This window comes from Cervus elaphus, chromosome 4, assembly GCF_910594005.1.
Source record: "Cervus elaphus chromosome 4, mCerEla1.1, whole genome shotgun sequence".
In the NCBI taxonomy this organism is placed as follows: Eukaryota; Metazoa; Chordata; class Mammalia; order Artiodactyla; family Cervidae; genus Cervus; species Cervus elaphus.
The window spans coordinates 37,585,573-37,597,567 of record NC_057818.1 but is presented as its reverse complement, the minus strand read 5'-3'; the positions used below and the strand labels follow the sequence as shown (position 1 = coordinate 37,597,567).

The 11,995-nt window shown below is 52.4% G+C and overlaps 1 protein-coding gene across 6 annotated transcripts in view; it reads right to left on the bottom strand.

The window, feature by feature from the left end:
* Positions 1-2,947: 2,947 nt before the first annotated feature.
* Positions 2,948-11,995, bottom strand: part of WWP2 (WW domain containing E3 ubiquitin protein ligase 2) — a 149,171-nt gene continuing 140,123 nt past the window's right edge. For all 6 annotated transcript variants that reach the window (XM_043898953.1, XM_043898954.1, XM_043898956.1 and 3 more), the window contains 8 exons: positions 10,585-10,744; positions 9,247-9,380; positions 8,879-9,019; positions 8,068-8,188; positions 7,625-7,729; positions 6,368-6,464; positions 6,114-6,186; positions 2,948-4,799 (listed from right to left, as the gene is read on the bottom strand). In XM_043898953.1, the coding sequence (XP_043754888.1) occupies positions 4,700-4,799; positions 6,114-6,186; positions 6,368-6,464; positions 7,625-7,729; positions 8,068-8,188; positions 8,879-9,019; positions 9,247-9,380; positions 10,585-10,744 (931 nt within the window). In that variant the 3' untranslated portion in view covers positions 2,948-4,699. The remainder of the gene's footprint in view (positions 4,800-6,113; positions 6,187-6,367; positions 6,465-7,624; positions 7,730-8,067; positions 8,189-8,878; positions 9,020-9,246; positions 9,381-10,584; positions 10,745-11,995) is intronic.

Here is an 11,995-nt window from a genome sequence, read left to right as displayed (position 1 = left end):
CCTGCTGTCCATCCATTCTACAAGCCTGGTCTTTGAATGGCAGTTTGGGGCCCTAGCCTAGAGTAACCTGGGAATGTCACAGATCCAGGCCACAACCAGTGGGATGGTTTGGCTTAAGGGGTTTGCCTCCTTGGCCCTCCATCTTTCTCAAAGCCAGATCAGGTACACAACTGGTGCCCACTCCCCATCTATTCTGGAGCATACTTAGATCCTTTCCTCCACAACAGCCGAACTCTCAGCGACCACTGCCAGGCTCTAGGTGCAGCAGACCCGAACGGTTCCATCTTGCCCAACGTTCTGCATTTTTGTTTTATTTATAACCCATGAGCTTGTTTACCTTGTTTCTGAGCCAGCCTTTTCTTTTTTATATTTTGTCTTCTCTTTTTATTTTATGGTTTTGAAGCCAAGAAGCTGATCAAGTCATGAGTTCATGGTACCATTTTGATGGAACGCCCACATTTTGGTTTCTAGTGCTATTTTACACCAAAAAGGACCAGGGCTCTTAGTGGAGGAGTTGATTCTGTGCTTGGGCAAGAGAACTAGAGTTGGGATTGGATATCACAGAGACCATCAAGGACATCTGGAGAGGTGACAAGAGAGTCAAGGTGAAGGGGCCAAAATTGTGACAAGCATCAAAAAGAAAACAATGATCACTGTCACCGGGACCGACTGAGTAGAAGTGAGGCCCTGAGTCCAGGATGATGTTCAGAAGGTGCAAATAACAGATAGCATGCCAAAGATAAATCACGTGCACCTCTCTGAGTCAGCTGATTGGTGCTTGTCTCACAGCATGGACCACAGGAAAGTGACTTTGTGACTGTGGAACTTGAACCAACCTCAGAATCAGAGGGACCTGGAGAAAAAGATTCATGGGGGAGACTGCTGGGAACTGAGTAGAGGTAATAATTCTGAGCACTGACTCAATTTTCTTCCCCAAGATGAGACTGGGGCCTTGTTGCTAAGTTTAGCTCAGGCCCAAGAACAGCCTGATGTTTATAAGCATTCCCCTGAATGGAAGCACATAGGTCTTTAGTGTAAGTTTTTCTAGAAGGTTGCCATGAGCCCTGATATAGAAGGAAAGTGGGGGAGCAACAGCTGAGCTTTCCAAATCCAGTGAGGTCTTACTTATGTAAATCTTGAGCCCCACTAAGGACTTTGGGGGACAAACAGAGTCAGATCTACTCTTCACTTCCAAAATAATTCTGTAGCTTTGGCTAATTTATCAGGGACTTATTACAGCATGTAGAGGCGGGGACCCTTCCTGTCTAATTTAACTTGAAACACTTCAGAGTAAGAAAAGAAAAAAAATGAGGATATAATAAAAGCAAAGATCGGTAATTAGAAACCCTAAGGTTAAAGAGCTGTATGAAAGAATACATAGTTGTATTACATTATACTATTTAGTTCTGGAGTAAACAGCATTTATATCATTATAGTAATATTAACATTTTTCTTGCTTTTCAGTTTTCTAAATATACCTTTAGAAAAAGTAGAGCATTATGGTTACAGAATAGAACATAAATGTTTAAAAACAAACAAACAAACAGCTTTGATCATGTAAAAGTAAGAGGGAAGATGCCCAGAGTTAGGAGTTGGAAAAGTGAAAGAAGGGCTGGAAGAATAGACAGGGGAGCTCACAGATCCAGTTCCCAGAGTGGGGTGGCAAGGGGTCCTATCCACTGCTAAGGCTGTTAAAACAAGAACTTTTTTGAAGGGCAACTGAGTAGAATTTGCTGGGATTTTAAAGTCTATCTGGAAGAATCCAAAAGAAACCAGCAACAATAGCTGCCTCCAGATGGTGATCAGAATGCCCAAGGAACAAAAGAGGCGGGCTTTCACTGTGAACTCTTCCTAACCTGGAATTTTAAACCTTTTTAAAATTTGTACTCAGTAGTCCAACTCTAGGACTGCCCCTTCCAGAAAAGCAGCATCGGTGCACAAGACCTGGCCGAGAGGCTTCACCAGCAAACTGTTGGACACAAATGCAGTGCCCATTAGGACAAAGGTGGGTGTGTTAGAGAACAACCATGACATGGAATATCACACACTACAGGATTCACTGGACCTAGGCTGACAAACACGGAAAGGTGTCCCTGTATCATTTAATGAAATGAGCTGCTTAACATGTGTAAGATCTCATTTCTTATATACTTTTAAACTATATGTACATATGATTTATAGACACAAAATAATCTGGAAGGACAGCAAACTGAACAGCAGCTACTTTGGGAGATAGGAAAGAGGAGAACAATCTTGACTAGAGATGTTTTATTTGAATTTATTATGAGACATCTGTATAACATATGAACTTTTGTCAAAACCTCCTCAAGGTACAGCATAGCCCTGTCAAGTGAGAAATGACTTTGGTGTTGAGGGTAATGACTTCAGTTGATGAAATCCCAGGAGAAGATGCTCTGCACACCTCTGCCTGCCCCCACCCCACCCCACCCCAGAAAGAAGCCAGATCAGAGCAAGGTTTGATCCAGGACAAAATCACTTCCGTGTCAAAAGCATCAAGACTGCGCTATGGGTCCCATCAGAACCTTTAAGTTCAAAAAAGTGGGCGGCAAGCCCCTGGCTGATCATGAGCTCAAGTCCAGGGTATCCTTCCCTCTATTATCACGGATTTCAAGAAAACAGGAAACGTTTCTCAAATGAATGGCTACCCAGGAGCTGGTTCCTAAAACCTGTCCAACTTGCAGCCTCAGGCTGTTGATGCGAAAGGTGGCCGTGAGGCAAATGAATGAGGGCTGAAGCCCCTGATCCTTGGATGAAGACTGGGCCGCCCATCAGAAGTGTGGCTGTCTTGGTTAATGACACACAATTCTCAAAGCCAGCAAGGTCACAGCATTTCCACCCCTGTGTGGACCTGGAGGGTCTGTGGGGCCCAGAGACCTCTCGTCTGGAGGACAGTGACTTTGGACATATCCACGCCAACACTGCCCACAGCTGTTGATTGTTTATTGCACAAGAAACTGGCAATACCAAGGCAAGGGGGTGGGCATTACAAAACAATCTGGTGACCAACTCAGAGCTACCAAAGGGCATTCCGTACAGACACCTCAGTTATATACATGTATGTACACACACACACCCACATGAATGCACTCGGCACGCCCATGAGCCTGAGGCTCCCAAACCCTGCATGGCGTGGTGGCTTGTGCCCCAATCCCCAACATGGTGAGACACCACAGGGAAGCACAGCCAATGATCCGAGGGAAGAAGGAGGCTGGGCTGTGGTGAGCTGAGCCGCTCGAATCAGTACATACAACAGAGCAGACACGGGCCAGGGTGGCAGGGGGCAGGACGAGGACCTGAGGGCACGAGGCTGTCCTCAGACAACCCCGTGGGTGGTCTGAGGACCTGCAAGGGGACCCAGTGACAATCACCACTCCAGCATCCTAGAGGAGTGTGTTCGCCTGGAAGATCTGAACACACAGCAGGATGCCCACGGCAGAGGTCAGCAGGAGCTCCAGCAATCAAGTCAGACTGTGCACAGCAGCTCAGGGCCCTTCTGCTGGTTTCCAAGAGCATCATCTCTTTTGTGCAGGGAAAGCGACACTTTGAGGCAGAGTGAACACACTCTACAGCGGCAGGAACACACTTCATTCTCCACCCGGACACACGGGCCGCCTGGAGGTCCAGGGTCTTAGCCCATCAGCCCCACGCACCCCATCACTCCATCTAGCAAAGGGAGTTCTCCTTTCTTGGAGGCAGCGAGGTTGGGGTTACACTCAGGACAATAATCCCCTTCCACCCTTCTCTGTCAAAGGCTCGGGGACAAGGCTATTGGGAAGTTGAGCCACTGGGTCAGGCCTGCCCGCGCTCACAGAACTGCAAAGCAGGCTCCTAGGAGGAGCAGCTGTTTGGGAAATTCTTGGACCAACAGTGCTGGGTGCCCCTGGGTCCCAGCCATGCCTGGCGCACCAGCTCCTTGACAGGAAGTGACAGCAGCACGCCAGCCACAGAACACAAAGCGGCCCTACACGCAAAATGCTTCAAGTTTATGCAAAAGGGAAAAGAAAATCTGAGAGGGTTTCCATCCCCCTGACATCCAAGCAGCTGGTAACGACCCTTCATCTGCTGGAGGGAACAAACTGGCCAGCACTGAGTGGAGGGCGGGGCCCTGCTGCTCAGCCTCCGTGGCTGGAGCTGGCTAGCCAGGGACAAGAGGTGACCTTGGTCCAGAGCTCCCCTCCCTCAGACCTTCATTTATATAGATCACTGGAAAAGTTCTATACGAAATAGAACCTCTTTTACTGGCAAAGACCCTGGGCTTCCGCAGCCCAGAACAGCTACCCCAAATGGCCAGTCTCCCTCTCACCTAAGCAGCCTGTGAGGCCCAGGGCTTCAGCCCAGGGCGCCGCCCTTGCACACGCACACAAACCTAGGGTTGGTCTCAAGGGAGAAGGAGGATGAGCTTTGCAGAGAGGGTCAGCCCTCCAGGCTTTGCAATGGCTGATGGGGCCAAGGGTGACATGGGGGCTTTATTCCAGACTGCCACCAGTAGGGAGGAGCGAAGGGCAGGGCAGGGCCTCTTGAGGTCAGGCTCTGCTGCCACCAGCCTGATGACAGTGTGGTCCTACGCGGGACTACCATCTGCAGGGGCCTCCCGGGGGCTACGTGGCCAGTGGCCTCTCAGGCAGGGAGGACTCAAGACTACACATGTGCTGGGTTTGGGGGTGGGGGTCAGCCTCAGTTACTCCTGCCCAAAGCCCTCGGTCTCCTCAACAGCGTACAGCAGCTTCTCCTTCAGCTGTTCGTAGCTCTTGTATGGCGGCAGGTCCAGCCGGTTGAAACTGTCAAGAAAGGAGAACAGGGCAGTCAGCATGCGGCACGGGTCAGAGCTCTAGCAACCACAGGGGTATTGAGAGATCCCCTACTGTGACTCAACCACGATGCCAGCTGGCCACACACCACAACAGGGTCCTCAAAGGTCCTGCTGTGTCCCTGGACCACAACGGGGTTAGAGGAGGGGACAGGGCTACAGGGGAAATGCGGAACTGCAGAAGAAGACCGGGGACAGCAGCTCTTTGCCGACTGGAATAGGAGTGCTTCAATACAGCAAGTTCCCTACATACGAACGAGTTCCATTCCAACAGCATGTCTATAAGTCCAATTTGTTCTTCAGTCCAATAAAGTTAGCCTAGGTACTCAACTAACACAGTCAGCTATCCAGCTGTTGTTCTTCAGTCATTAGGTCATGTCTGACTCTTTGCAACCCCATGCATGAACTGTCGCATGCTAGCCTTCCCTGTCCTTCACTATCTCCCAGAGTTTGCTCAAATTCATACTGTAATACATTTATAATACTTTTCATACAAATAATACATAAAAAACAAAACAATTTTAATCTTACAATACAGAGCTTTGAAAATTACAGTACAACAGCTGGAATACAGGGGCTTGGCATCCAGTGAACAGGCAAGAAGAGTTACTGATTGGAGGAGGAAGACGGTAGAGCTAAAGGATCATCAGCAATAGGAGATGACAGGCAAGCTGCACTCCTGACATTGATGTCACAGGTTCTGGTTCCTTGCTGGATTCAACTCTGTCTACCCTCTTGAAAAAAAATGACCCCGTGATGTCTGGGTGGTAGCTCTTTTTTTCCTCATCATAGGTGACATGGTAGCACTGGATTATATTCTGAACGGCTGCTGCAACCTTCAGATACCATTCTACATTTGGGTCCTATGCCTCAAAAACTAACGGTGCCTCCTCATCTAGAGAAAACCCCCTCGCCATTTCCTGCTCCACTTGTGGAGGGTGTACACACGTGACAACGCACGCCAGATAAGTGAGCGAAGTTACATGACCAGACACACGGACTCATGTTCGCACCTTTGAAAGTTCACAAGTTGAAGGTTCGTGTGTAGGGGACTTACTGTATTTCATACCTGGTATGGCTGTCAGGGCACATAGATACTGTCACAACTCCCAAAAGATCGGAGGCCCAGGCACACCTCAGCCTTACCTCCCCAAACCTAAGCACCACAGAACTACACAAAGTTGCCAGGATCAAGGCGCTGAAGCCGCCTTGCCCACAGGGCTGCTCTTGGGCGCTCATCGGGTCTCAGGTTCCAACCACCTCCCCCCACAACCAGCACACTCACCAGGTGTGGCTCCTGGGCAGCCAGGTTTCCTTGCCAACCTTGTCAATGCAAAATTTCTGTGGGCCGTTGCTACCTGTTATCCAAAGGAACACATGTTGTCTATGACAAGTCAGCCCCTTCCTGAGGCAGGACCCTCCAATGCCACCAAAGACAGCTTCCCACTGACTTGCTTCCAGGAGGACATGAGGTCTTGTCCCTGCTTTGAGCTGTCCTCACCTCCACCCAACGGCACCAGCAGGGCAGGGATAACGTACCGATGAGTTCGGTGAATCCCCCAACGGGCAGGCGGCAGGTCCCGGTGACAAACTGCAGCAGCCGGATCCTCTTCTCGTTGTCCATCTCCTTCACCACCTGGAGCCCCACGAGCCCAGGCAGAGTCAGGGCCCACTCAGACCAGCACTTTGCCCTGACCTGTAACTCTGCAATGAGCCAGGGCCCCTCTTTGGGGCTGAGAACATGGAGACCCAGTGTGGTGTGTGGGGGTGGGTGAGAGTTACTCCCTGGGAAACCCCAAAGCTGCTCTAAGAGGCTGTGTGTGTACATCATTCCCACCAGTCTATGTGACATCTCTTGGTCTCAGGCCAGATTCTCCTTGTCATCCAAGTTCCATTTTTTAAAAAAATATGTATTTATTTAGCTACATCGGGTCTTGGTTGCCTCATGCAGGATCTCTCGTTGTGGCACATGGACTCTCCAGTTGTGGCCGGTGGGCTTAGTTGCCCTGCAGCACGCAAGGTCTTAGCGCCCACACCAGGGGTGGAACCAGCGTCCCCTGCACTGTAAGGTGGGCGCTCAACCACTGGACCACGAGGGAAGTCCCCCAAGTTCCATCTTTAAAAACATACTAAGGATGAGAGTGACTGCTTTAATAGGTGTGAGATTTCTTTTGGAGGGAAATGAAATGAGCTGGAATTCAACAGTGGTGATGGCGGGTACAACACTGTCAGAAGCCACCGTAAGAGCCACTCCAAACACTTAATGTGGCGAATTTTACGGTATGTGAACCTCACCTCCACAGAAAACCTACCTCTGCTCGTTCTTTTTTACGTATGCTATACTGCACAATGATAACAACGACAAGACCTGCACATACAAAGCAACTGATTCCTTATATGCAGGACAAGGAGCTCTTTCAGTTTCTCTGGAGCCAAGCCCACGCTTTCCGTCCCACCTGGCTGGAAGGCGACCACGTGACCCACAAGAACGTCCCTCCCTGCTCACGGCCCCCTCCCTGCCAGCCCGCACACCAGCATCTGAGGCTGGCCCACTGCCAACAACACCTCCTGTCGAATGCAGTGGCCGCAACCCAGCTCCTATCGTCCCCAGGCTGGGCTTCTCATATCCTTTTGGGAGTTGGGGGAGGCGAGGAGAGTGTCAAAGACGAGGAAGGTGATGACACAGCAAGTGTCCCGGAGCTTGGGGTTCAATCTGGTCCGCTTCCTGGGGGTACCACCCAAACATGCCTGCCCAGAGCCCCTGCTCTTACTGCGGGGACCAGGCCCAGGGCCCACCTGCCAGAACCACTGGATCTGCTTGCTGTTCTTGGTATAGTGCCGGTAGATGGTGTTCTTCTGCCAGTCGCTCATGTCTATCTCCTGCATGCCGCACAGCATCAGCTACGGAGGAGAGAGAGGGTGTCAGGCACCCAGCACCAGCCCCGTCCCCATGGCACACAGGGCCCCGTCTGCTCCCTGGCAGGTGGAAGCACCCCACACATCTCTGTCGGCAGTTTTAACGGTATGGGTAGCACAAGTCTTGCATGACGACCCCTTGAAAACAAGAGCCCAGGTAAGGGCAGATGCAAGACCCAAATTAACCATATTTGCCTGCTCCTACCCTCCTGGGAGAGCCTGGGGTTTTACTGGTAAGTCGCTGTGGGTGCTCGGCGAGGCTGTCAAAGGGCAGGACAGCCCCAGGGGCCAGGGCTCAGGACCCCCACAACCTCAGCTCTCACCTCCAGCTCTTTCTCGTCAAAGTAGCGCAACCACTCCAGGGGGGCCACCTCGTTGAAGCCATCCAGGAAGGCTTTGGTCTGCTCTTCCACACCCCGGGTGAAACGCCAGTCGGTCAGCAGCCTGAAACCAAGACTGACCATCGGTGGAGCCCAAGACCCACTCCTCTGGAGCAGCTCAGGGTCTGCCGGGAGGTGGCCACTGTTGGCAGCCAGGAGGTAGCCGAGAGTCGACCTGGGCGGGCGGGACACCTGGGCAACTTCGGCCCCAGAGCATGGCCTTTAAAACCTCACAGTAACCCGCAGACACTTGAATCTTCAAAATCTCCTCCTCCTGCTCCTCCCATTGCCGCTGACTGAAGCTCAGATGAGCAGGGGTTAAAAGACTAGCCCAACGGACCTGAAGTGAATGGGTATGTTCGTGTACAATCCCACGGGTGACAGTGGGTTTAAGCAGGCACAGACACAGATGCCCTTTCAGTTAGAAGAACAAAGGAGTCGACGAACTTTTATGCCTCTTAAAAGAAATTCCTTCCTGCGGTCATGAATCTACAACTTGGGAACAAGGAGCACCCAGGGGGTGCCTCGGGCTCTGGCCACCCGGCTCTGGCCAGCACATGACTGGCCACGGCAGCCATCTAAGGTCAGTGCAAAATGGAAGGTTCTTCCTATCCCTGGAGACCCACGGGCCACATGAGGGGGCCTGGCTGAAGACGGTACCCCAGGATAAGAGCGTGAGCCTCTGTCTCTGTAGCCGGCTGTGTCTCGGCCCCCGCTTCCCGGGCCCCCCGGCTCCCCAGGGCTTTAGACTCACATGATGTACTCTTCCTTGTTCTCCTCTGTCACTCGGATGCTCTCTCCACCTTCCTTCAGCTCGTGGGTTGTCACTTTGCCCAGGATCTCCATGTCCTGGATGAAGTACAGCTCTAGGCCGCACTCCTCCAGGTTGTTCTCTCTGGGGGCACAAGAGACCAACAGGGAAGGTGTCTGCCTTAGAAGGTCTTCCCTCAGTCCTACCCCATCACTCACTCTCAGTGTGTGTGGGACACAAGGACTCACAGGTGGCTAGAGCCCAGAACGGGATCCCAGGACAGGGGGACCCAGAAGCTGGGCATCTCCACCCGCCTACCACCCACCCAGAGACCCCTCCTCTCCCAGCACAGGGCAACAGAGGGGACCCACTTGATCCAGACGATAGAGTTGTAGAATTCAGGGTCAATGGATTCCAGGTCTTTCAGGGTCGGTCTCTTGTTTAGCATCCGCTTGTAGAAAGGGAGTGTGAAGCCTGTATCAATGAACTTTCCATGGTACAGAGCCTGGGGACAGAAGAGACACGGCAGAGAGGTCTGGTTTTCCTCGGATGCCCCATATCAGAGCCCAGCTACTGCTCCCTGCAGTCCTGAGCATCCAGCTCTCCCAGGGGCCTGAAGGCTAGGTCTGCAGCCCTCTTGGTCCCACCTGCAGACCACAAGGACCCACCCCTGGCCCACTGCATGCCCACCACCCCCGCTCTAGCAGAGGTCCGCCGCACGCACAGAGGAGGCTCGCTCAGCACAGCCCCAGGGGGCAGCCCTGACTCACTGCTGCTCAGAGCCGGGCGGCAGAGGCAGCCAAACATAATGCACACGCCCCTGCTGCTGCTGGCGGGCCAGTGGTGAGTAATAGTCTAGGGTTTTACTGGTCTGTCCTGTCAGCCACAGGGCCAGGCGGGTCTCTAGACCCGGGAAGAATGTGCCCACTTCCTGAGCCCAAGCACCCTGGCCAAGAACCTCCAGACAAAGGGAAGGGACATACTTAGTCATGGGCTCCCGGGTCCTCCTGAGAGGGGAGCAGGGCAGACACTCACTCAGGAAGTCAGGGGAGGAAGCAAAGGCAAATTAGCAGTGAAAGCTCTCCAATGACCAAATGTGGCAGAGGGACAGGGACTTCCATGGGCTCCCCTTTCTCCATCCTGGGTCTCGAGGTACTCAACAGGATGCACATGAGGTGACGCCCTTTCCAAATTTACACTGTGCTCCCATTTCTACATAAATACAAACGCCCGACTCCCCATTCCCTGCTCTTCCCTTCTCCTGCCAGATGACTCCAACATCTTGCACCAGTCAATCAACCTGAGAACTACCTGTTCTCAGCTAGTGTAGATTCCCCATCCCCTTCCAGAAGGCCCAAGTCTCAGTCGGATACTCCCAGACACTGCCACCCAGCTCAGAGCAACACCCAGAGATGGGCCCGTCACCCCCACCCTTGACAGCGCATGCAGTGAGTGTTAGGGGAAGACTTTGATCCGGGGACGCCAGGCTTTCTCTTGACAAGTCCTACACAATCAACGTGAAGACCTCCTCAGTGCCATAGGGTGGGCCCTGAGAGAGCTCTGGACTATTTCGAGAACTCTCATATTTTCTGCATCTTTAGTAAGGATGAGGGTAGAGCTCAGAGAATGGGCACCCAGTCTTCAGAGCTGCTGGTGGTCTACAGGTCTGTGACCACACTCCCTGGAGGTCTGGTGACAGCAAATCTTACCATGGCGATGAATCGGCCGATAAAGCGGAAGTAAGTGAGGTGGTCGGGGTTGATGGAGGAGGCAGGGTTGATCTGCAGGCAGTAGTTGTTCTTCCCAGCGTATTCAAACAAACAGTACATGGGGTTGAGCACCTCGTGGGACAGGAGGAAAAACCACTCTCTGTGAGAGAAGAGAGAGGAAAACGGGACTAATGTATCGCACCCTGCTCGCCTGCTCTTAGGTACGAGTCTCTTCTGCCGTCACACAGCACATAGTCTGGAGACGCGCATCCTGGGGAGGCAGCCCCACTGGGATCAGCCCTGGGCTAACCTCTGTGAGCAGCTGGTCAGTGAACAGGGCAGGGCAGACCTAGGTGAATGGCTGGTCAGTGAACAGGGCAGGGGCAGACCTAGGGTGAACCAGAACGATTGCACCTGACAACAGTGCTCGGGCAAACCTGTGTGCGTGCATGTCGGCTCCGGGTGCTGTATTCTGGGGCTTCCCACCTGATATCCGGAGCATCTAACGGCAAAGGGGCTCCTTGCATTCTGGGCTGCCGTGCACAGCTGTGCAGACTGTGCACTGCACAAGGACATGATGTTAAAATATAGATGTGTACATCTGTCACAACAAATTTCCTGCAAATAGCATCAAGCTGCCTTTTTTCCCCTAATAAAACCAGTATATTCTGACCATTTTCCAACACAGAAGTGTCTTGAGAAAGGACATTTTTTTCTAAATCTTACAAAGGGGCTCTATGACCAGCAGTCACCCTTCTTCCACCCTACCTAGGAGGCCTAATATGAATACACAGTAATGTGTTGCTAATCCTTGATGCAGGACAATTCTGTTCATCAGGCTGTGTCTACACCTCACTCCCACCAGCCCACCATCCCTTCACCCCAGACCCACCACCATACCCTTCCCAATATGTCCACAAATTCATCTGAACCAACGCCCACGCCTTAGCATCTCTTTGTACCCTAGGTACAAGCCTCAAGCCAGAATTCAGAGTCCTTTGAGGCTTGAGCTACACCAGCAGGGGGACGTCCCAAGGGGGGCCAGTCCCTGGCTGCTGGGCTGTTTGTGGCCAGGCAGACGAGGAGTCTCTTCGATGCAGAGGGTGCCCCGGTATCCTGTCCGTGGTTCTACCCTGTGGTAGAACAGCATGATGTAACCTACCATAGGGTAAAACCACTGGCAGGACACAGAGAGACAGACACACACGGGGCGGGAGCCACACCACCAAGGAGAGCCTAGAGAGGAGGTCACCACGGTCACCACGGGAAAAAAGAGCAATCGATCCACGGGGGCCAACAGAGAGGGCAACGCCACCAGCACACACAGGACCAGGAGCAAGTTACCCCGACACCAAGCGAGACAACGTCCCCACACCGAGAGAGGTCGGCAGGCTGAACGGTCACCGCAGCC